Source organism: Oenanthe melanoleuca, chromosome 2 (genome assembly GCF_029582105.1).
Source record: "Oenanthe melanoleuca isolate GR-GAL-2019-014 chromosome 2, OMel1.0, whole genome shotgun sequence".
Taxonomy (NCBI): domain Eukaryota; kingdom Metazoa; phylum Chordata; class Aves; order Passeriformes; family Muscicapidae; genus Oenanthe; species Oenanthe melanoleuca.
The window spans coordinates 64,599,482-64,622,184 of NC_079335.1; the positions used below are offsets into that span (position 1 = coordinate 64,599,482).

General features: G+C 42.1%; 2 protein-coding genes across 3 annotated transcripts in view; both read left to right on the forward strand.

Annotated features, from left to right (window-relative positions):
* Nucleotides 1-2,380: 2,380 nt before the first annotated feature.
* On the forward strand, nt 2,381-16,432 carry FRRS1L (ferric chelate reductase 1 like). The gene is made up of 5 exons (XM_056485470.1): nt 2,381-2,594; nt 4,238-4,322; nt 4,799-4,937; nt 7,924-8,170; nt 8,621-16,432. The coding sequence occupies exons 1-5, from the start codon at nt 2,387-2,389 to the stop codon at nt 8,791-8,793; spliced, it is 852 nt and encodes a 283-aa protein (XP_056341445.1). The 5' UTR covers nt 2,381-2,386; the 3' UTR covers nt 8,794-16,432.
* Nucleotides 16,433-20,767: 4,335 nt separating this feature from the next.
* Nucleotides 20,768-22,703, forward strand: part of TMEM245 (transmembrane protein 245) — a 74,891-nt gene continuing 72,955 nt past the window's right edge. For both annotated transcript variants that reach the window (XM_056484067.1, XM_056484068.1), the window contains exon 1: nt 20,768-21,499. In XM_056484067.1, the coding sequence (XP_056340042.1) occupies nt 20,864-21,499 (636 nt within the window). In that variant the 5' untranslated portion in view covers nt 20,768-20,863. The remainder of the gene's footprint in view (nt 21,500-22,703) is intronic.

The window sequence follows — 22,703 nt, forward strand, 5'->3', positions numbered from 1 at the left end:
AGGGAGGAAAAACCAGCATGCAGCTGACAGCTGCTCCCTTGCTGAGCAAATGCTTCTTCACAGGCACCACAACCCTCGGCTAGCTATTTCAAAAGGGAGATGGGGGCTTTCATCAGAGTTAATTATTGCCAGAAAGAATAAGCTGCAGCCTGACTTTCCTGTTAGCCTGATTTATAAGGATTTTTTCTATTGCCATTTGTTTTCTTGTTTTCCACTAGCCTGCTAAAGTTTGCCAAGCTCAGTGAGGTAGGAAGAAGAGACTCAATATTTTGCAGTTGAGCTTGCTGCTGCTTTCCTATAGTTTTTTTTATATGCTGCTATAGAACATGCTGAATTTGCATGCAACTGGTATTATTTTGGCAATTTATTTTTTCCTCTGTGTGGCTATTCCTCTATTTGCAGTGAGAAACAGCATGCTACTCCCCCAGACTAAATCATGGAGATGAGAATTAACAACCTCCACTTCATGCAGCTGAGCACACTCTGGTATGACAAGCAACTGCTCAGCGCAAGGGAATGAACTTTTCCCTAATGCAGCCTAGGTCTTGGGCAGTCTCAGTGCCCCACCAAAAAGAAACTCAGTACAGTCATTGATGCTAAAAAAAAAAAAAAAAAAATTAAAAAAAATTGAGGTTTATTTTAATTTCCAGAATATTACTGACCGCTGTGCCGCCTTCTTTCTCCCTCCCTCTCCCCTGATGTTTTGCTGAATTTTATTCCAGATTCTTGGAGGAGGAAGTGTGACCATGAATCATAATATATAAATGAAATTATAGTTATAACCAAAAGACAGCAATCCAAATCCAAGGAAAAAGAGCTGTTTTTACAAATGCACAGGATGAAAGACCATGGTTCCTCCATCAACTCATGGATACCAAAGCACAGCAAGAATGCAGTCGCATGCTTAATGCCTAATTTCAAGTCCAGCATCAGATACCAAAGCCCAAGACAGCTATGGCGGCAACCTGGGATTTCCATCAGTCCTGCCAGGTTTGGAGTATATTGGTATTTCTGCAGTTACATTGTATAAAATACAAAGCAAGAACATGCAATCAGATAGTGAACGCTCGCTGCCATGGGGTTTACCTGAAAAGAATGTAAAGTCGTGCCGCGTTTCCAGTCCCATCCCAGAAGTCATTACAAATAACAATACTAAAATAAATTAAAGAAAAATAGGAAAACAGCCAAGTTTGCCCAGCAATTACTGAGCAGGATTTATCACGTCCTCTTGAAGCGCATGCCAAGAGGCTTTAGTGAATCGAGGCCACGGGGGCAGCCAGGGATGGCTGGGTACTGCCCCTCGACAGCTGTGCCCGGCCGGTGGGAGACGGCCCCGCCGCGGGCTTTCTGCTGGGTGGAGATGTGGGATGCGCTGTGGGATGCGGGAAATCTGAGATCCAGGGCAGGGCACCGTGCAACCCTTCGGCACCAGTCCCTGCGGGAGGGCCTGGTGCTGCCAGGGCTGTGCCTGTGACCGCCCGCGCATCCCGCTTCCAGAGCATCCCGCTCCCAGCGCATCCCTCTCCCAGCCCATCCCGCTCCCGGCGCATCCCTCTTCCGGCGCATCCTTCTCCCGGCGCATCCCACTCCTAGCGCATCCCACTCCCGGCGCATCCCTCTCCCAGCGTATCCCTCTCCCAGTACATCCCGATCCCAGCGCATCCCGCTTTTAGAGCATCCTTCTCCCGGCTCATCCCTCTCCCAGCGTATCCCTCTCCCAGTACATCCCGATCTCAGCGCATCCCTCTCCCAGTACATCCCTCTCCCAGCGCATCCCTCTCCCAGCACATCCCTCTCCCAGCGCATCCCTCTCCCAGCGCATCCCACTCCCAGCGCATCCCTCTCCCGGCGCATCCCACTCCCAGCGCATCCCTCTCCCGGCGCATTCCCTCTCCCGGCGCATCCCTCTCCCGGCGCATCCCACTCCCGGCGCATTCCCTCTCCCGGCGCATCCCACTCCCAGCGCATCCCTCTCCCAGCACATCCCTCTCCCGGCGCATCCCTCTCCCGGCGCATCCCACTCCCGGCGCATTCCCTCTCCCGGCGCATCCCACTCCCGGCGCATCCCTCTGCCGGCGCATTCCCTCTCCCGGCGCATCCCTCTGCCGGCGCATCCCACTCCCGGCGCATTCCCTCTCCCGGCGCATCCCACTCCCGGCGCATCCCTCTGCCGGCGCATCCCTCTCCCGCGCACGCCGCTCTCCCGCGCATCCCCGCGCACGCCGCCCCGACCCTTTTCCCCCGACACCCTCCAGGCCGTCCCCTCGCCCAGCCCCGCGGTCCCTCCGGCGCCGCCCGTCCCCGGGGCTGGATCCCCGCGGCCGCCGCCCCCGCTCCCCGGCGGAGCCGCGCTCGGGCGCCGCCGCCTCCCCGCCCCGCCGCCGCCATGGCGGAGCGGAGCCGCGGCGCTCGGCGGCGGCTGCTGCTGCTGCTGCTGCTCCTGGCCGGCTCCGCCGCCAGCCCCGCCGAGGAGGGCGGCGGGCGGCGGGAGGCGGGCGGCGGGGAGCACGGCGAGGAGGCGGCGCGGCACCACGACTCCTCGTACGGCACCTTCGCCAGCGAGTTCTACGACCTGCGCTACCTCTCCGAGGAGGGTGCGGCGGGGCCGGGCCGGGCCGGGCGGCGGGGCCGGGCGGGCAGCGGCGGGCGGGGGCCTGGGGGAGCGCCGGGCCGGGGCGCGGGGCGGCGGGCGGGAGGCTGTGGCAGCGCTGTTCAGCACGAAGGCCAGCGCCCGCCGCCATCTTCCGCCAGCGGGGCCGCGGCGCCAGCCGGGTGTCCTGCTCCGCTCTCCGGGGCCGCCGCCTCGCTCCACCGGCATCCCCGGCCACGGCATCCCCGGCCACGGCATCCCCGGCCACGGTCACGGCACCCCCGGACTCGGGCACCCCCCGGGCGGGCGCTCAGGCCGGGGGCTGCTGCCTTCCCTCAGAGCGGGGCCTCGCTTTCCCCTCGTCAAAGCTTTCCGGGCTGGTAGCGTAAAAAGGAGTCCTGTGGTGTGTGGGCTTCGAAAGGACGTGTAATGCCCTGAAGTGCCGAGAAACAGCGTGGTCGTTGGTTGTGGTGTGGGTTTTTTTCTTTTTGAATTTACAAATGGCGGAATGTTAAAATTCTGCTTTTGTGGCTAGGCTGCATTAAAAATCCATTTTTTTCAATGGATTTGGAAATAAGTAAGGAGTAAGAAAATTGCGTTTTCTGTGACCTGTGTTTTAGTAATGCGCCGCTACACGCTGCTGTGAAATTCTTCAAACTTATTTATGCAGGGTAGTTTACCCGTCCCTTGATAGAGTTTGTGCAACTGTGATTTGCAGCTTACAGCATATTTTCTCCATTGCCATTGTCAGAAATCTAGGGAAGTGAATCAGGGCTCCCGAATGCCCCAACTCTCTAGCACAACTAAGTGCAGTGTTCATCTCCTCCTCAATGAAGCACTTTTCCTACTCACATTTTCAGAGGATTTTCTAGTTCCACAGCTAGCACTTTGGTTTTCATCTGGCTAAGTAAAAAAACATCCTATTAAAATATCTGTGCTTATGCAACAGACACCAGCTCCCACAAGCCAAGACTGAATACGTCTGCTAGTAAATGTTTTCACTTTCTCTTTGGTATTAGAGTCCAGCAGAAGGGATTGCTTGGAATTGTAACTTTCACTATCTGGCTTCTCTGGGTCTACCTTCACAAGTGATTGCAGGCCATAACTGCAGGCAATTCCCTGTCCTGATACTCTCTTACCTTTTACTGTAATGTGTGTTTTATTTTACTTCATAAATGAGGATGTATTACAAGGTCCTTTAAGTATCAATTCCTACAGCTCTGCATCTGGTGGCCTGCCTGCATTTATACCTAATGCTGTCATTTGTCCTTTCTTTTTTAAGAGTCAGTTCCCTTGTGGATTTCCTGGGGGGACTATGAACGCACAAAGAGAGAGCTGAGCTGAGATTCCTAATTGTTAGTTGACTGCCGTAGTCCATGATCCTGCTGCCTTACATATAACTTTTGCCCTCCAGCATTCTTCCCCTCTCCTTGATGAATGTAGAAAACCATGGAAAAGTTTTGTTTTCAGTTATTCCTATTACTTTGGTACCTGGGTCCAGGACCATCTGAGCAGTGGATTGTGTACATGGCAAAGTAGTCACTCATGTGAACAATTCAGCAAAGTAAATACTACTGGAACAACTTCTCTTTGATATTATTGATTTTTAGTTATTTTATTTAGTAATGATTTATTCCAATTATACAGGTTACCCTTTCCCTACTGCTCCTCCTGTGGACCCATTCGCAAAAATCAGGGTGGATGACTGTGGAAAAACCAAGGGATGCTTCAGGTCAGTCTGAGAAAGAGTGTAGTAACCTTTATGTTTACAGATGCTGACTGATGATATTGGAGACTTTGGCTAGTGTTTCATAGTCATTTTAATAAATGATTGCTATTTAAGAACATACTTAATACTACAAGCTGTATTATTTGAGGATAGTAGTTTATTTAAGAATACATGTCATAGTTATGGACCTAGAGTTCTTTCCTGTATTTTCATGAAGCACTTAAAAAAACAGAGCAAGGAAGGTCAACAGAGTAATATTTTGTGTTATTATTTGCTGTACTGTTTGCATACTATACATTCTTACACTAAAAGAGTAATAATTATAACAATAAATGCTGCTTTATGTCCAGCAGAATATATGCTTTACTGCCATTATACCAATATACATTATTTAAGCTTTTTTTCTTGCAAAACCTTAATTAAGTTCCATAGCAGGAAATTTCAAGGGAAAAGTTATGTATATTTCCAATTCCATTCAGGTATGGTAAACCTGGATGCAATGCAGAGACTTGTGACTACTTCCTGAGTTACCGGAGAATAGGAGCTGATGTGGAATTTGAGTTGAGTGCCGACACAGATGGCTGGGTGGCAGTGGGATTTTCCTCAGACAAGAAAATGGTAAGACATGTACAGTTTTTCATGTTGGCAATATACACAGTTTCACATGCTAGGATATAAATGGGTTATATATTTGGTTGGTGAGAAACAGAGCATATATGGTAAAACTGGCTTGCTGAAAACAAAGCACTATTCAGTAGCCCCCCTGGGAGCACTGCCTCACAGAAAACTAACATCTCCTTTCCCTTCTTTGAGAACTCCAACAGTATTTCAGATCAACTCTGAATGTTTGAATGTCACTAGCTTTTTGCCTTTTTGTTAGAAAAGCTGTCAGGGATAAGCCAATTCACATGGAAATGTCCTGTTGCGCTTTATGTCAGTGTAATTTGGGTAAAAGATGCATCATAAACTGAATAGCAAGAAAATCAGCTGACTTTCAGCAGTACAATTTTTATTTCACTGTTTAACTTGGGAAATTTTTGTGTTTCTTTCATACCTGTGTTATTTTAGGGAAGCAACAAATGTATGAGAAAACTGATAATTTAAACATTTTTACTCAAGAAGGCAGTCTTGTTAAAATTTGTTCCCTCCCTTCTGGATTTGTATTGGGTTCTCTTTTATGCTTTTTCCTATACTTACTTTTTCATTCAGGAAAGATTGAAATGCAGTTTATAATATAGTTGTTCATGTACAGAAACTCTCCTGAGCATATAGAACAATACTGGACCTATGCCCTAAATCACAAGTCAAAGAAAAGACTGTTTCTTCTAGTGTTGAAAGGTGCAGTCTGAAAAAACACAGGAATTAGATGTCCTGGGCTAGGACCTACAAGAAATGTTTTGGAAGACTGGCACTGACTTAACAGCATTTTTACTAGACCCAAAATGAGAAATAAAAAGAAAATGTGAGGACAAGTGCTGCTCAGTTTTAACTATATGTATTTTAATACAACACTGTAAATAAATGCAGTGACAATAGAAGATTTTTGTGTCATAAAGAACAGTTCATGTCACAAGAAACAATTTGTGGTTTTGATGTTAAGAACAGCTTTACAGCCAAATTTTGGGAAGAGCTTAGAAGCTTGCCAATGCAGGTACTCAACAGAGTTTTCAAAGCAGCTCAGCACCGTTAACTATTCGTCCCCAAGCTATCAGATTGTGTTACCAGTTTGTAACTCTGAGGTACCTGCAGTGGACTCTAGGGTCCCACTGCCCTCCTCTCATCAGCCACTTGGAAAGCAGGCACAGCAAGAAGCAGGTTAAGTCTGAGCTTTTGGTAAAAAGAATAAAGGAAGTGTAAAGTAAAACATTTTGTTTCCAAATTTGCTCTGCATATCATGTAATGCCTGTAAGTTAGCTGGGCTAATCCAGCTAGCATCTCTCTTTCTCTCTGGCTCCCCTGCTGACTTCATCTTTTTCATAACTTCCAGGATGTTTTGGTGTCCTGGGATGCACAGGCTTTGATGATAAAATGGCTCTGGGTCAAAACAGCTTAGCTGTGAGAAATGGGCTGTGCTTTGGAAGCCCTAATCAAAATGGTATGGCCTGAATAGCTTCAGAAGTTAAGGGGAAAAAAACTACTTTGTGTCCTCAATAGATTTTTTTAAAGTCCTGTGACCTATTTCTTTGTCTCAAATAACATTATGTTTCTCCACTTTCAGACTTTTGTGCCTTGGCAGGATTTTGAAATGTCATTCCCTTAACTGAGATTCAAAATGCCTTTTCTTTCCTGTTTAGTTTTCTTCCTTCAGTGTAAAAACACCTTTATTTTTTGCCTCTTTGTTCTAAAGAACGAGGGATTTGTGCTTAGATGTATAAAAACTTGGGAAATAAGTTGTGGAAAGTGATGATAGTGTGAAGACAAGAGGCTGGAAAGACCGTCTGCAGCAGCACCAAGGTGCAGAAATTGTTCAAGCATATGTTTTACCTAGTTGTCCCATTTTTCCCCTCACTTCTGGCACATCTTTTACAAACACCCATTGCATATTCCCATTGTGCTGAAATACACCCTTTTCCTCTCTTTTCCCTGTAATAAAGTACTGGGGGATGATCACACTAGCAAGCATCATGTCTTTCTGTCATCAGTGTTTGACATACCAGAAAGATGAGTATGGGAGGAATAGGGCCTGTGTTTAATACAATACTGATAGCTGGGGCACTCATCCAGCTTGGATAGTGTTCTAGTGGCTCTTGATGCTAAGACAGCTCTCCTGAAGTTAATGCTCATCCCTGGGCTCCACCACTCTGTCAGTCACCTTGAATAACTATTCCAGCAACTGCTTTAGTATTTTGATGAATGACCTCTAGAAATAAGTGACTCCTTCTTCCTTCTGTCTGTTGGTTCTTTGGTGGCTGTTTATGCTAAGTGAAGAAGCACATGTTGATTAATTTTTTTCTTTGTATCTTGTGGTATGCTGCATTCTGTTATTACATGCTGAACATTCCTTATAAGAAATAAGAGAGATATGAGAAATGATGTTCCCTAAGTGAACATGAGAAGAGATTAGAAAAGAATTACTGTAATTGATGCTATTATTTTCTCATATGTAGTAGGTTTATTTCCTTTGTCTCACTAAAGTATATTGGTTTTCTGTCCATGATTTGATGCAGTGGATTTTGTACACATCAGGGATTCAAGACTGCCACATTTTATGGAGCAGTATGCCAGAACTTCACAGATAACAATATAAAACAGCCTTCCACAGATCAATTAATTATGTGATGTCAGAGTGATATCATATCCTACAAATACATGTTAAGTAAAATAACTCTTAGATCCAAAAGAGAATTCAGAGATCATAAGGTTATGTAACTATGGTTACCTACTTAACGTGCTTTTCAATTTTACTGAAGAGACCTGATTGGGGAACAAATATTTGTGTATATATAACTGAGATAGAAAGAAAGAGCACTCCAGGTCTTGATTAGTTTTGAATAATTAAAATTATATATATATATATATATATATATACATAAAATATATAAATGAAGAAGTGTTTTATGACCCATTTTGTTTTCCATCTGCCAATTTTTTTTTAACCTTGTAGGGAGGAGATGATGTCATGGCTTGTGTTCATGATGACAATGGAAGAGTCCGAATACAGCACTTCTATAATGTTGGTCAGTGGGCTAAAGAAATCCAGAGAAATCCTGCCAGAGATGAGGAAGGGGTTTTTGAAAACAATCGTGTAACGTGTCGATTCAAGCGTCCTGTGTATGTTCCCCGAGAAGAAACCATCGTAGATTTGCACTTGAGTTGGTACTACCTGTTTGCTTGGGGTCCAGCAATCCAGGGTAAGTTGATCTCTGTGTTACCAACTGAGTTGATGTGCCAAAATTGATAAATGTCTTTCAATTACATGATTCTTACTAGACATGCCCTCTCCCCAGCTCTCTCTTGTTTTAAATGAACTAAAATTCTGGCAGCATGTGGCTTAAAAACGGACAAAAAGAACATGTCTTGTTTTCTTGGCTATATATCTACTATTCCCAATTCCTAAAGCTTGAGAAGAACTTCATAACCTGAAGTTCTTCATTCCTTTGAAATATGCTTGTTGTTTACTTGAATTCATTTTATTCAGAAATTTCATTTCAGAAAGCAAAGAAATGAGCTTACTCCCTGACAGTGTAATATTGCATGCTTCTGTAGGTTTGAAAATTACCTGTCTGTCTGCCTGTTTCTTCAGCAGAATAATAGAAAAAGTTGCATCTGATGTTATTTCTTTCTGCCCTTACCTGCTGAAGGTTCTATAACTCGTCATGACATAGACTCTCCACCCGTGTCAGAGCGTGTTGTCAGTATTTACAAGTACGAAGATATTTTCATGCCTTCAGCTGCCTATCAGACCTTCTCCTCTCCATTCTGCTTGCTCCTCATTGTTGCACTGACCTTCTATTTATTGATGGGAACCCCATGACCAATGGAAAATAGCAAGAATTTGGCAGTGGAAGTTTCTCAGGATGGACGGCTATATGGATGGACAATGCATTTTTCTATTGGAATTTATATCACATCACCATCCTCATCTAGCTGCTTTTGAACATAGCTTCTCAGAAGAGTGAAATAACCATCTCCCTTGAGTGGCAGAGTGGTGACAAATCATTTAAGAATAATCAGTGAACACATAGGAGAATATCTTCAGTGTTGTGATTTTACTTGCTTAAGGAAAATGAGACTTTTGTAAAATCAATGTGTGTGTGTATGTCTGTTTGTGTGTTTGGGAGGGGTGCCTGTATGTGTGTTTAGGTTAATTTAGTGATGGACATCTTATCAAATAACAAAATTGCCTTCCAAATTGCTACAAAAAAGCAAATTTGGGAAAATACTGCAATGCTGTTTGGTACTTCTAGAGCAGAGAGCACAACTCCAAGTGCAATTTCTGATCTCAAGGTCTGGAAACCAACACAGCAGTATAAAACCTGCCCTTCAGTAGTGGACAGTTCTCCCTATTTCGTTTTTTTTAATATTTATGAAAGTGTACTTTACTGAAAGTAAACTTGCATATTCAAGCATTAGCATGATTTTTTTTCAACAGAAAGAGGTGATGAATGTCTTTTTTGTGTTTCAATAGCCTCTTTGAAAGAAATGGCTACTTCTTTTAAAAGTGAGATATAAAGTAATTTAAACAAGGGGAAGGGAGAATACAGCAATATAAATTCTCCATACACAGGAAAACCAGGTGTAAAACGTGCAGAATATAAAAGTTCCCAACAAGCCATAGGATGTCCTCCTAATAGATTAAACCAATTATTCTCTTTTTATGAAAAAAACAGCAATTTTGCTGACATGTAAATATATTTTTAAGTAATTGTGCAGTAGTATGAAGTAATCTCTTTTTCTGTGTTGTATGCCACTAAATCCTGTTCATGTTAACGGTGACTGTGGGCAGCTGGTGTTACCTTACAAAGAAATATAAATGAGATTACTTGTAAGGAAAGGGATTAATAAGAACAGCATTATCTTTCGTTCATCAAACCACTGCTAAAATATAGGTAATGTGGAAAAAGATGAGCTCAAAAGGAAAAAAAATAGCTGTTTTTATCACCAATTGATAGCAGAAGAGGAAGGCTAAGTATTAGAGAGATGAAAAGTGTCAAAATGCATTTATGAGCCACAGAATATTATAAAAACTTTGAGTGGAGAATTTCTGTTGTTCACATAATAGGAAGTGTATGACATGTTTACATGTAGCAGTCAAACGTGCTTAGTTAAGGTTACTCATTCACTTTCCAACTTACACTAAAATTCTACTTAAGTAGAATTAAAATCTAAATAGTGCCAAAGTTTTATCTCATGTGGTACACTTGAGGACTCTCTAACATAGAATCTGGTAAAGTATATGTAATGCAACTCCTTTTTATTCTCATTGCTGCATGAAGTATAAAATGATTAACTAGCTTTGCTGGGATTGTGCCATTATTCACAGATTGATGTTTGTAGACTAAGTTTTTATAGGCTCAGAATTCTTCAAACCTATGGTAAGGTCTATGAATTAGATTGACTATGAACTTATCTTCATAACAATCACTTTATCCCTAATTCAAAAGATTGATTAATATTTTATATTTTCATTGATGTCTTTAAGGATTTGTTCACTTAAAATTACTGGACTAGAGTTCAGGAGAGGGAAGAGAAATTCAGAAGTGAATTTTTAAAGTGCATACACTAGCTTTATTTAGTATAAATTACTTCTCTCAGGTTGCTTAACTTACTGATCATCTGATCAAGTAGAGAGCACCTAATAAGGTCTGCTTTGGCCCACAACAGCTGTGTAATTTAGCCTTAAGATTGGCTGGAGCAGATAAGCAGAAGCCTGGATAATGAGCTTTACATTCAGCAAACAGGTGAAGTGAAGAAATCATTAGGGTAGATTCTTTCTTCTTTGTGCTAATTTGTAGGCAGCTGAGATATTGCAGCTCTTTCTCAGAGCTTGAGGGCTGCTTTAGTTTATGGCTTGGTTTTTACTGTTTCAGCCATTTACTTGATTACCCACTAAAGGGCTAATTTAATAATTTAAAGGTACTGAACTTGTACAGAAACCCAGTTTGGCTCCTCTTTTCTTCTTTAGTAGAGCTCTGGATTTAGGATGGCCTGGTTGGACCTGAGCACACAGGTATGTTATAGATGATAATAATAATACCAAGGTAAAATTGTGTGATAACTCTCAGCTTGCTTTCTACATGTATGGAGTTAGATGTGGTTAAAGTTCAGGATTTGAAGCAAGAGCAAAATATTTTATATTATTTTTTATTCCTTTTACAGATTACTTGTCAGTGTGCTGTGTTTTTGTCATCATATTTTTTCTTGTTGAAGTGCTAGCAGAAATGTGCACTTCTAAGAAATCTTTCACTTAAGCTGCACAGTCTTAGTCTAATTAGCCTAATAAAGTGTTTCTAATCAAAAGGGAGGAAATAAAAGGCCACAGGAAGCAGCAAAACAATCTATTATCTGGCATTTAAATGGATGGTTGAGTTTAGCACTGAGTTTATCTAAGAGTTCCCCATCACAGTAGGAAAATCAGGGCTGTGGAATTCAAGTGAACAAACAAAAGAAGGTATGAGTATCTAGGAATTGGTAGTTGGGATGAAATCTGAGGAGTAAATGTTGTAAGGGAAACATGATATGTAAGTTTGTATGATACTTGGTAAGTCTTAAGTGGTCATAGTAACTTGTCGTGGAGAGTATTTTGATTTTCACAGTTTGTCTTGTTTTTCTTTTTAATACTGAAAACCAGGATTTTTTCCTGTTAGACAAAGTTACTATAAAGTAACAGACTTCAAAGGAACTTTTAATTGATTATGGCAATTCAAAGATTTTTTGTTTTATTATTTTTTCTAATTGGCTGGTACCAACATAAACTAGAAGAAAGTCCTGCTTTGGAAAAGGAGGCAGATATTTCTCTCTCCCAATAATTTTTTGTTTCTTTAGTGTGATTACTACCAAACAACTGTTAAAGAACAAATTTCCTAAGTGCTTTAATTTGAAGAATTCCTTGCTGCCGAGTGACTTAATACAGAGGCCATTGAATTTAGAGAGGGCATATTTAGAATATGTTTTTAAATTTGACTGTGTTTACTAATTAGATTTTTTTTAAATATTTTTTTCGTCATTGTTGGTATCAAATAACTGGTTTATTTTTAGGTATAAGTGAGATGCTAATTGATTTCCCCCTCAATAAAAAAAAATAAAAAAAGCACCTAGCTAATTTGGTAATGTCATTGGATAATGGATGATGCTGTGTTCTATTATTATAAGGGTAATATCCTGGTTTTGAAAGAGAACATACTGACAGAAAATTTGAACTCCCTCTGTGGCCTTCTTATTTGTCTTGATGGATTTTTGCAGTACTTGGATAGAAAATAAACACTTGTAGCCTCCCTAATCTGAAGACCCTCATTTTGGATTAAATTATGTTAAAGCTGTGTTTGGCACTGACTTTCCCAATCTTTAGCATAGGGATTAGAGAATGACTGGAGTATGGGGTACACTAGCATGGCACACAGGCAGTGGCCTTGAAGCTTGCTTGGGTCTCCATATCCTGGTCTGAAGAAAAAAAAAAAAAAAAAGCCCTGCAACTGCCTCTATGTCGTAAATTATGTAGTAAATAACTAGGCAGTTATTTCTTAGTTACTGCTATAACTAATACAACTGCTATAAGTTAAAGGAAGACACAGGTCATCCTCTTTTTTTTTTTTTTTTTTTCATACCTCCAATGCATCAGACATTTATAAAAAAAGAAAATTATTCCTGTTTTAGAGAGTGGACCCTTGGTCTGCATCTGTCTGGTCTTTCAGGTCTTTTCTGGGTCTGTTGGAAGTTTGCACCCTCTGCTATTCCAGAGGCAGAATTAAAGTTTATATGCAAATTATGTAACTTTAATAGCATTTAAATGGCATTTTGTGACTGTGGTTTCATTGGTTTGGCACACTGTTGTGTAGCAGGTGTACTCCCCCTCCACCCTCCTCTTCTTTTAACACCTCCAAATAATTTCCCCAAAATAAAGTATTTGCTAATAGGCATAACAAGAAGGAAATAGGTATTTCAGAGAATTACAAAAGGTCTAATACCAGTTATTTTCAGAAGTAACTATTGCAAGTATTAGTGTTTTATATAAAATAATGACTTTGCATAGCACCTTAGATTTATGATAGAATCAGAAATACTTTTAAATATTACAGTGTTTCAGTGTTCATGGAGCTGTGGATGTGCATAGCTTACATGAATTGGTATGATCCTATTCAACCCCATGTAATGAAACTGGCAGAGCAGTTTGCTTGAATGCTGCACAGTGAGGCATTGGTGACTCCAAACAGTTTGGAACAGAAGAATGGAGAGACTGGTGACAAGGAAGGGCTAATGATTTTGGCATACTTTTTATTTTTGTATAAATTTACATATGGTAGTGCCTATCTGGCACTCTTTATCCAAGCAAATATAACTTGATGTAGGGTTAGGAAGGAATAGAGCCTGACTCAAAAGAGATTTTGGCTTTTAGGCAAGTCTCAGCTGTTTAAGGGCTGGTGTGCGCATCAGGTCAGACCATGCCACAAGATATCCTCTGCTGTCAAGCCCCATGGTAAGAGCTGGAGGCTTGATCTGGTCTTCAGAGGTACAAAAAGACCAACAAGACCCCAGAGGCAATAGCAGCAGGGAGTACCTGCTCAGTTTGTAGAATGGCCAGTGAGCAGCTACTCCCTGCTGGCTGCAGTCTGAATATCAAAAGATGGGGCTTCAACATTTTACAAGCTTTGTACATTAGCTCCTCTAATTAAAATTTCATTATCAGTAGCAGTCTGTTTGGGCAGTTCTCCTTCAACCTGCCCAGGATAGAGATGGATCCAACAGGAGAATTTTAAAGAAAATGTCTCGTTCCTGTGTACAAAAATTAATAAAAATGAAAATAATTTTTTTAACCATATGCCAGCTTTTTACTTTTTTTTTCTTATCTAGTTATTTATATGCAGTTTGTATGTCAAGGTATCTGATTTTTGCAAATATATAGTAAGATCTAGATAAGCCTTCCTTTTCTAAATATTGTTATTAATATGAATTAATCACTTTGGTAACTTTTTTTTCTATTTTCACTGTAGGTTTGATAAAATTATCTATGCTTAAACATGGTTATTTAACTTGCCTAATTTGGGCTCAGAGAGTGAGGCAAAAGCAGTGCAATTCTGAAATGTCAGAGAGGATGTGTGCAGCTTATGGAGTTGATAGGTGTGAAAGTGCAGACTTAAAAGATGTTATTTGCTTTGAAAATCTGTGTTATGACTTGGCAATAGCAATGAATCTGCTGTAAAGAAAGGGATAGATTTTTTTTTTCCTTTGGATTACTAAGTATTTTGAATAGAACTCATAGACTATCTCAGGTTGGAAAGGATCCATAAGGATCTTAGAGCCTAGCAAGCTGTGCTCCTCACAGGACTGCCTAAAACTAATCCATGTGACTCAGAGCATCATCTAGATGCTCCTTGAACTTCCCAGTAGAGCCTGTTCCAGCAACTGGGCACCCTCTTAGAGAGCCTTTTCCTAAAATCCCATCTGAACTTCCCCTGACACGGTTCCATAGTCATTCACGACCGTTGCTTTCTCCCTCTTTCTGTGTTTCTTAGCTAAGTAGGAACATTCTTCCAAACCAATGTGAGGCTGGAATAAGTGCAGGACTTCACATCCTGTATCTTAGAACAGCTGCTGCTCCACATAGGTTCGTTCTGATCTGCAATGAGAGGCTAATGAGGAATGTCCTTACAAGATGAACTTCTATGTGGCATTCTTAAGACGTTTTCTGTAAAGGTGTTGTACTCTTTATAGACTAAAGCATTTCAGAAGTACCAGTACTTTTCTGAGCTGTTTCTAAATGGTTATTAAATTCATATTTGCATTTTTGGAGAAGTAATTGGATTTTTCAGAAGTGCTGAACAGCTGCAAATCTGTTATGGCTCCAGTGCTTACTCAGGGATGCAAACATTTTATGGTAACTCATGATTTAGCTTCATATCTCTCTCTTAGTTTTGATGTCATTCAGTTCAATTTCCTTTGGTGGTATTAATAGAAAATTAAAATTAAAAAATCACTTAGGTTTTGTGCCAAGGAATAAAAATATTCCTGCTGATTTTTCAAAAGAGTGGTCTGTAAGGTTTACATAATGAAAAGTATTCTTCACAGAATTTTTATCTAGGCAGTGTGGTTTTGCTGAAGGTATTTGAGTGTGCATGTAAATTGAGAATTATATAAGATTATACAAGAGAGGCTTAAAACAATAGGCTAAATTCTGCCCTGGAGACAAGACAAAACACAGAACGTTACATGTTCCCTGACTCCTAGCTGATTTTGGGGAGACAGAATGATGAAGGAAAAAAAGTACATAAACCTGAGATATTACATACATGGGGATTATGTTTGCAGCTCTTATATACACACCTTGTATCACCTTCTTCAGTACAAAAATCAGCCTCACAGTCTTAGACTTATTACAGTGTTCTTTGCACTTTTTTCCTCCAAACAAGCTGAAACAAGCATAAATTCAATAAGTCAAAAGAATGTTGTCATATAAAGTATTAGGGTAATACAAAAGGAAGCACAGATGCCACACTTAAACCTAGGAGGGAAAAAGAATCTTGTTATTTAACTCCAGAATATGGCTTCTGAAATACATGATTGCTCACATAGAAAGCAATGGGTCCTTTTCCAGTTTTTTACCTTTGGTATTATGAAATGAATGATAAATATTGAGATATAAAAAACGGCTGCAATAGTAATTTTAAAGCTGGAATTATCATTTGAGTCTTGACATAGAGATTTAAAGACGAAATTCCAAACCTATTAACTCATTAGAAAAATGAAACAGTGGGACCTTGACATTTATGTTTGATGTCCCCAGCCTTTATGCAGATATATTTTATGAGCATATTGAGTTCTGTTTAGATTATAAAAGATGTCTAGTGTGTCTTGGTATTTCTGATTTCTATATCCTGAGGTCTGGTTTGCTTTAACCTCTTTGCAAATAAACAGGCTGTTGTGACTGTGTGAACTCTTGCCACTTGTTTCTTATTACATGAAGTGTAATGGTTGAACCTGAAATGTCATCTCTACCTTTTGACTTTATTCAGCGTTGTCAAGAGTAATATACAGATAAAACATGCAAATAAGAAACTTGTAACTATAGTGTTAAGTGGTGTTCTGCATTCTCTATGCCAGGCTTCATTCTGTGTGCCAATACCCAGCAGCCATGTGAAGTCAATGAGCATTTGGTTGGAGGGAGTGCAGAATGGAGGTTTTGTAGTCCAGAAGAATTTGCCAAACTTCTTTGTATTTGTGCTCTAGTCTTTTCAGAAAAAATAACACTGAGTGAATAGATAATGAAATTACAGTGACCTACGGGACTACTTTACAATCAGTGCATGCCCTAAAGTATTGCTTTGTAACATCTGTTTTATACTAAATGTTGGTGTTCAAGTGAGCCTTGTTAGCTATTTGACAGTGACAGACAATGATATTTATAAAACTGTTGCAATAAATGCCTTTTTAGTCTAAGAAAATGTGTGGTATGGCATGTATAAAGGGGGAAAAACATCTCCATGAGGTTAAAGAAGTCTCTGCTGCTGCCTATGTTAATAATTCATTCCCATGCCATGGGCTTGAATTTATTATCCTGACTAATTCCATTTAAGTCAGTGAGGCTGGTCACATTAGTGAATTAACAGATGTGACAAGACCACCCCTTTTTTTTTTTTTTTTTTTTTTATCCTACTATGTGAATCACAATGAAGCTGTAAGTAAACATGATAATCTCCATTTCAGCCAAGTATTAACCATGTTGTCAATTGCCATACGTATGTAGAATTCAGAGGTTCCTGTGATGACCTCTGTGCTCTGTTTTTGTGACCTATTTGATGCAAATATGTTCAAGTTGCAATATTACAAATTTGAGTGTTCTTTATCTACTGTCATCACTGCCCTGTTCTGCTTCTGAAGCAGCAAAAGCAGGCTTTTGCAGAAAAGAAGAAAATAAACTATACTAGAAATTGGCAACAGAGAGGAGGAATTGCCATGATACTCAGCAAGCAAAAGCAGCTGTAGAACTCTCTCAGACAGGGATGCTTCAGTTTTCGAGATCTTTCAGGTTTGAGCAGGTATTTTAGCTTTTTACTGGCAAACTGGGAAGAAAAGTTTACTCAGGGCAACAAGAAATGTATTGCTTTTACACTGTGTGGTCTGTTTGTTGTGTTTGTAGTGTTATTGCAGGCCTGTAGCTGCAGGCTGCAAGAAAGGATGGATCTTGTGCATCAGCTACTTGTGCACTGTCCAGGCATCATGATCAGTACAGGCATTACATATACCAAATAGATTTAAATTATATTCCATTTGTCTTGCTGTACATGACTGCTGATGGATTGGTGAGTAATTTGTCACAAACCTGATGAATCCCAAACATTTTGCTGTTACTCAGATCTCTCTATATCCAGCTCTTGTTCTGTGCGTGCAGTTATCATGTGGGATAACCCTGCTCTGGATTTTGTCCATCCACAGGTGCTGTTCTGGTGGAGTTTTCCCAGTGATTGAACTTTTTTGTGTCGGTGCTATTGACTGCTCTGCCTTACAACCATGCATTTTGTTCCCTTTGTTAACTGAACAAGATTCAGAGTCTTCTGTGTGAATTATTTAAGTGTCACTCTGCCGATAATTTTTTACACTTTTACTGAGATGTTGAACAAAGTTGTTTCTGCAATAAAGTCAGGCTATAATCACAGGATGCAATTAGATGTGGTATTCCCAAAGATTTGGTTTCATTTTATATTCACCAATATTTTGTAATTGACATTTGATTTGGAGCCTTTTCATCCTAGCAGTAGAGCTGCATAAAAGAATAATTTTTTCATTAGCCCATAATGCAAAGGTATATGCAGATGACCTAAAGATCCAAAGTTTATATCTTAATATTTTGTTTTCTTTGCTTCTGGTACTAGTGAAACTATAATAGTTTACATTGAGTGTTTTTTCATTGATCTGAAGGTGATATTATTTTGTCACTAAATGGAGGTGAATTTAAATTCAGTAAGATTAACCTCAACTGAATGTTCACAAATATTCAGTAACACAGGTTAAAACAAATACAGTCTCTTATGCAGAGACAGAGTTATTTTCTAAATACGCACACAGGCCAGTGCTGACACCTTGTGGCTTCATTCCTGACTTATTTCATAGCTCCCTGTGGTTATTTCGGTTGTAAATAATGATTAACTTGCAGTTGCTGGCATTGTCTATCTCTTCTGCTTTGTGGCTGCCTCAGTGCCCAGTATTTTAGTATCATGTATAAGAGAGCTTGGAATTTTGGTCTGTGTCACATCGAGTGAATAAAGAGCTAGGGGTGTCTCTGACCTAAACAGGACTTGAAAGGTGTTAGTTCAGAGCACAAAACCATGGGTGCTAGTGCAGAAGCAGACAGAAGTTACAAGTTTCTCTTTTACTAATTAATACCTGATTTTATACTTCCTTCTGCATAGGACAGCACCAAAGACTGTCAATACTTATCACATGTACTTTTAGGTGCATACATATTTTCTCCACTGATGTTTGCTGCCTTCTTCACCCTTGAAGAATTCCTAATAGGAAAAATGCAGTCAAAGAGACTGTTGTAGAATTTCTGGCAGTACAGGAGCCTGAGGTGTGTTACTTAACTTTGACCATAAAAATGCCTAAATCAAATGTATCAGTGCAAGTTATACCTAAATGGGTAACTAATCTAAAATCTCTTGCCACTTCAAATCTTAGACAAAACTAGCTGTTAAACTGCTATTTGAAATCTGTTGTGGAATTAAGCTTTATAGGCTGGGGTGTGTCTTGTGAAGATCACACATCCTCCCTCAGCTGTCAAAGAGATTTAGAGATTGTTTTCTGACGTTTATGGGTCATGTCCCTGTTCTCAGGTGATCCTGTTGTGGTCATACGTGGATTAGATATCTTTATTTTATGGCATTATTGGGTTTTTTCCCCTTTCTAATATGTTTAGTTGTTCATAATGGAAAACATAATTGGAAAGGAAAGGTCTTAAACAGTAGGGACCAGATCCTTGGCTTATGTAAATCAATATTTATAGCTTCACTCAAGTCAAGGAGGTGGCATTAATTTCTGTTCCTGCAGAACATGGCTGACTGAGTGTGTTAAGAAAAATTAAAGTAATAAGGATGTGCCTATGAAGATTTGATTTGCCGGCGTCTCTGTTTAGCTAACAGAAAGATTACAACTCTCTGCTCTCCCCCCGTGCAAATCTTAATTGACACTTGCTAATTGAACTTTAATGCGATAAAGGTATTGTAATGAGCAATTAGAGTTTGGCTTCTGAACTGAAGAGAAAATTTCAGGTAATGATGCGTTCTTGTTACCTATTTCAGCACCCTGCCAGGAGGCAGATCTATCTGATCAAAGAGCTGTGAGTGACACTATCAGTTTAAGGCTCAGTAAAAGCTTCTCGTATGGACAACTGCTTGTAATGCCTCATCACCATCGGGATCAAACGGAGTGCCTGTAGGTTTGTAAGTGCTTTCATGGCATAAAATTAAAATACTTTGTTGAACCTACATGTGATCTGTTTAGCAAAGGGAAAACGAAGAGCTGCAGGAGCTCAGAGGAACCTTTACAAGTGTTACTTCTGTGTAACTGGCAGGAAAGGCTTTGCAGGGACAAGTCAGAACTGCAGTGCTAAACCTCAAAAAACTGGCTTGGGCCCAGCCCCACCCACAGCTGCAGGATGCAGCACAGTCACAGGAAGTGTGTGGAAAAACCTCTACCTTTCATCCTTGGTATGGCAGGGATAGGTCTCATCTAGCTGTCATTTTGGTATTGCTCTGCATTTAAAAGCTAGGTATGAATAAGTGTGTTCCTGCTTTACAAGTTAAAGACAGTTCTACTCAGGATAATTTCAGCTTTTTAACATCTCCGTCATGCAAGAAACGTTCCCTTAATGTCCTTGTGGACTTCAATCTAACATGAAATTACATAAGGTTAAATTAGCATGTGAATTCTAAAAAATACAGGAACTTGATTATTTTCCTCTTTTTTTTATATCTGTGCACTTTTTATAGGTTGAGTGGTATGTGATCTCTTTATTATGATGCACATGATATGCTGTATCTCCTTGAAAAGAAGGAGGCAGATCCCTTTGAGGGTTTTATGGCAGCATTACCAGTAGCTGTAGCACCTGCTGAAGAGTTGTCTGAAGCCATGGAAGGAAAACTGAGCAGCAGAGTGCCAGCACGGAGCTAGTTCAAATGTCATGGATTTCAGCCCTTGCAAAACTTGCTTGGACCAAGTGCATTTATTACAGATGCATTTAGACCCCTTGTAAAATGCTAGTTGCCTTTATGCCTGGACTCAGGCGTTTGGTGTATGCCAGCTGCAGGAAATTAGCTTCTCTCTAGATTATTTGCAAATACCATTTGATAATCCATAAATGTCAGGTCTAAAAAATCGGACAGCACAACTACTACTGCTTCAGTGGGCCCGACTGCCAGTAAAAGAGCAGATTAATCCTTGTTAAATAATTTGTTGCCAGAACGTGTTCAGACAAGACAAAATCCTCCAGCTGGTCTAACCAGTCTTGCTCTCCACCATGCAATGACAGGGAATTTGTTGCGCTCCCCGAGACTACAGGAGCAGTAGAAGAGCGGAGTGCTCAGGTTGCTCCGCAAGCTGCTGGGCGGTTCCACGCTCCAGCTTCGGCCGCCTTCTCCGGCCAGCGCCCCTTTCCCGCCGGGCGGGCTCCGGCCCCGCACGGCCCCGCGGCTGCTGCCGGGCGGAGGGAGCGCGGCCGCCGCCCTCGGAGCACAGCTCCTACATTTCCCAGCTCGCTTCCCGGCGGCGCCGCCCCTTTCCCGCCGGGCTGGGCGCACGCCCGGACCGCGCGGCGGCGGCACTCCAGCCCAGGGCCCCTCGGGCACCGCCGGCCCGGCCCCGCTGCGCGCCCTCAGCGGCGGCCGTGCCCGCCCGCCATGGCTGACAGCGCAGAGCCCGCGGCTCCCGCCGGCGGTGCCGCCGCGGCTGCGGATGCGGCTCCGGCTCCGGCCGCGGGCCCTCCGGGCTCGCCGGCGCAGGAGCGGCGGGCGGGCGGCTCCCCGGGCGCGGCCATGCCGCGGCTGCCGCTGGGCGGCCCGGGCGGGGCGGCGGGGATGTCGCTGCCGCGGCTGGAGAAGCCCATCAAGCAGGCCTTCTACAACACCGGGGCGCTGCTGTTCGCGGGGCTGTGCTGCGGCGCCGCCGTGCTCGTGTACTTCATCCTGGAGGCGTTCCTGCGGCCGCTGCTCTGGGCCGTGCTCTGCGGCACCTTCCTGCACCCCTTCAAGACCTCGCTGACGGCGCTGGGGCGGCGCTGGCTCGGCCGCCTGCACCGCTCCCGCACGCCCGTGCTGCTGGCCGCCCTGCTGCTGCCCATCTGCTTCGCCAACTACGGCGTGGAGGCGCTGGGCGAGCAGGTGCTGCGGCGGCGGCGGCTGCTGCTGCTGCTGGGCGCCGGGGGCCCGCTGCTCTACGGGCTCTACTGCCTGGGCAGCTCCCTGGGCGTGCAGGTGCTGCTGGCACAGGCCGCCCGCATCATCTGCCAGGGGCTCGACTACTTCAGCAGCCAGTGGGTGAGTGAGCGAGGGGGACCGCGAGTGCCGGTGCTCGCCGCCGCGCTTCGGCCATGCCCCGCTTCCCTGCTAAGGCAGAGGCGATTCGGGCCGCTCTTGGGCAAACAGCGACGCTTGTTGAGGTCCAGGGTGTGTGTTAAAGTGTTGTGAAATAGCAGCACAGTGACCCGCGGTGGGGGAAAGCACCTTAAGGCTTTTTTTTCTCAGTGTACTGTGTAGGGTTTTCTTTTTCTTCTTAGAGTATCAAACAGTGCAAACGCAATTTGAACGTCAAAAAGTAAAGCTGTTTAATTTACAAATGTTACTGATGGTAACAAATCCTGGGAGAGTACTTTTCCCCGTGTTCTGTTCAGTACGTAAGATAGAACTTCTGGCAGAGGTCTTTTACGTTTTGTTAGTTATAACTGAAAGTACAAGAAGTATCACATGTCAGAAGCAAGTGGATATGTGAAAGATCAGAAGATCAGTAACCTGTACTCTTGTTAAATACTGATGTTCGAGTGGCATACTCAGATTTCTTGGTGTCAAAGACTTCTCAAAAGCTTCTCTATTTTTTAAACAAAGTAAGCCCTTTCCCTAGGTAACAGTGCTCCTGAATGGACTGACAGGGAATATTTTGACAGACTACCTCTAGTGTGAGTGGAATGGACGGAAGAATGTGTTTAGCCTCTTGAAAGTAAACACTGGAGGAAAAGATTTTCTTGACTTTATTTGGTGCTGGAAGATGTCAGAGGACATGTGTTTCTGGTCTGTTTTGTCCTCAAGAGTATAATTAGGACTAGTAGACAGAGATATATTCTCTCTATTAGGAGGCAATATACTACTGCGTTTACTTTCATCTGAGTAGTAGCAGAGCTAAGGCATGGTCTGATACTAGTGGGAAGCTTTGACTTGTTGCCACACAACTTGCTTGTGTAAGCTAAGGATTTTTTCAAGAACTTTGCACTGATCTCTCTGTTTTATTTTTAACAAATCTATAATATTGCTACACTAACTGACCTAGCTAAGTCCAGGCTTTTATTGAAAGTTCGTTAATTAAGCCATACTTAACGCTGCATAAATACAAAGCTACTGAAGGAAGCTGCACTTATTTAAGCTTATAACTATGGCTGTAATGCACTGCTGGATGTCTGTGTCTGCTCAGTGCAAACTTGCTTAGCAGTCTCTGATCCTTCTGGTTGGCACTGGTGTTTCTCATTTAACA

Bases quoted from the DNA above. Each gene is read 5' to 3' on its own strand.
- FRRS1L (XM_056485470.1), top strand. From the start codon at position 2,387: ATGGCGGAGCGGAGCCGCGGCGCTCGGCGGCGGCTGCTGCTGCTGCTG. The intron at 4,323-4,798 runs GTCAGTCTGAGA...AATTCCATTCAG, and splicing joins AAAACCAAGGGATGCTTCAG to GTATGGTAAACCTGGATGCA. The intron at 8,171-8,620 runs GTAAGTTGATCT...TACCTGCTGAAG, and splicing joins TTGGGGTCCAGCAATCCAGG to GTTCTATAACTCGTCATGAC.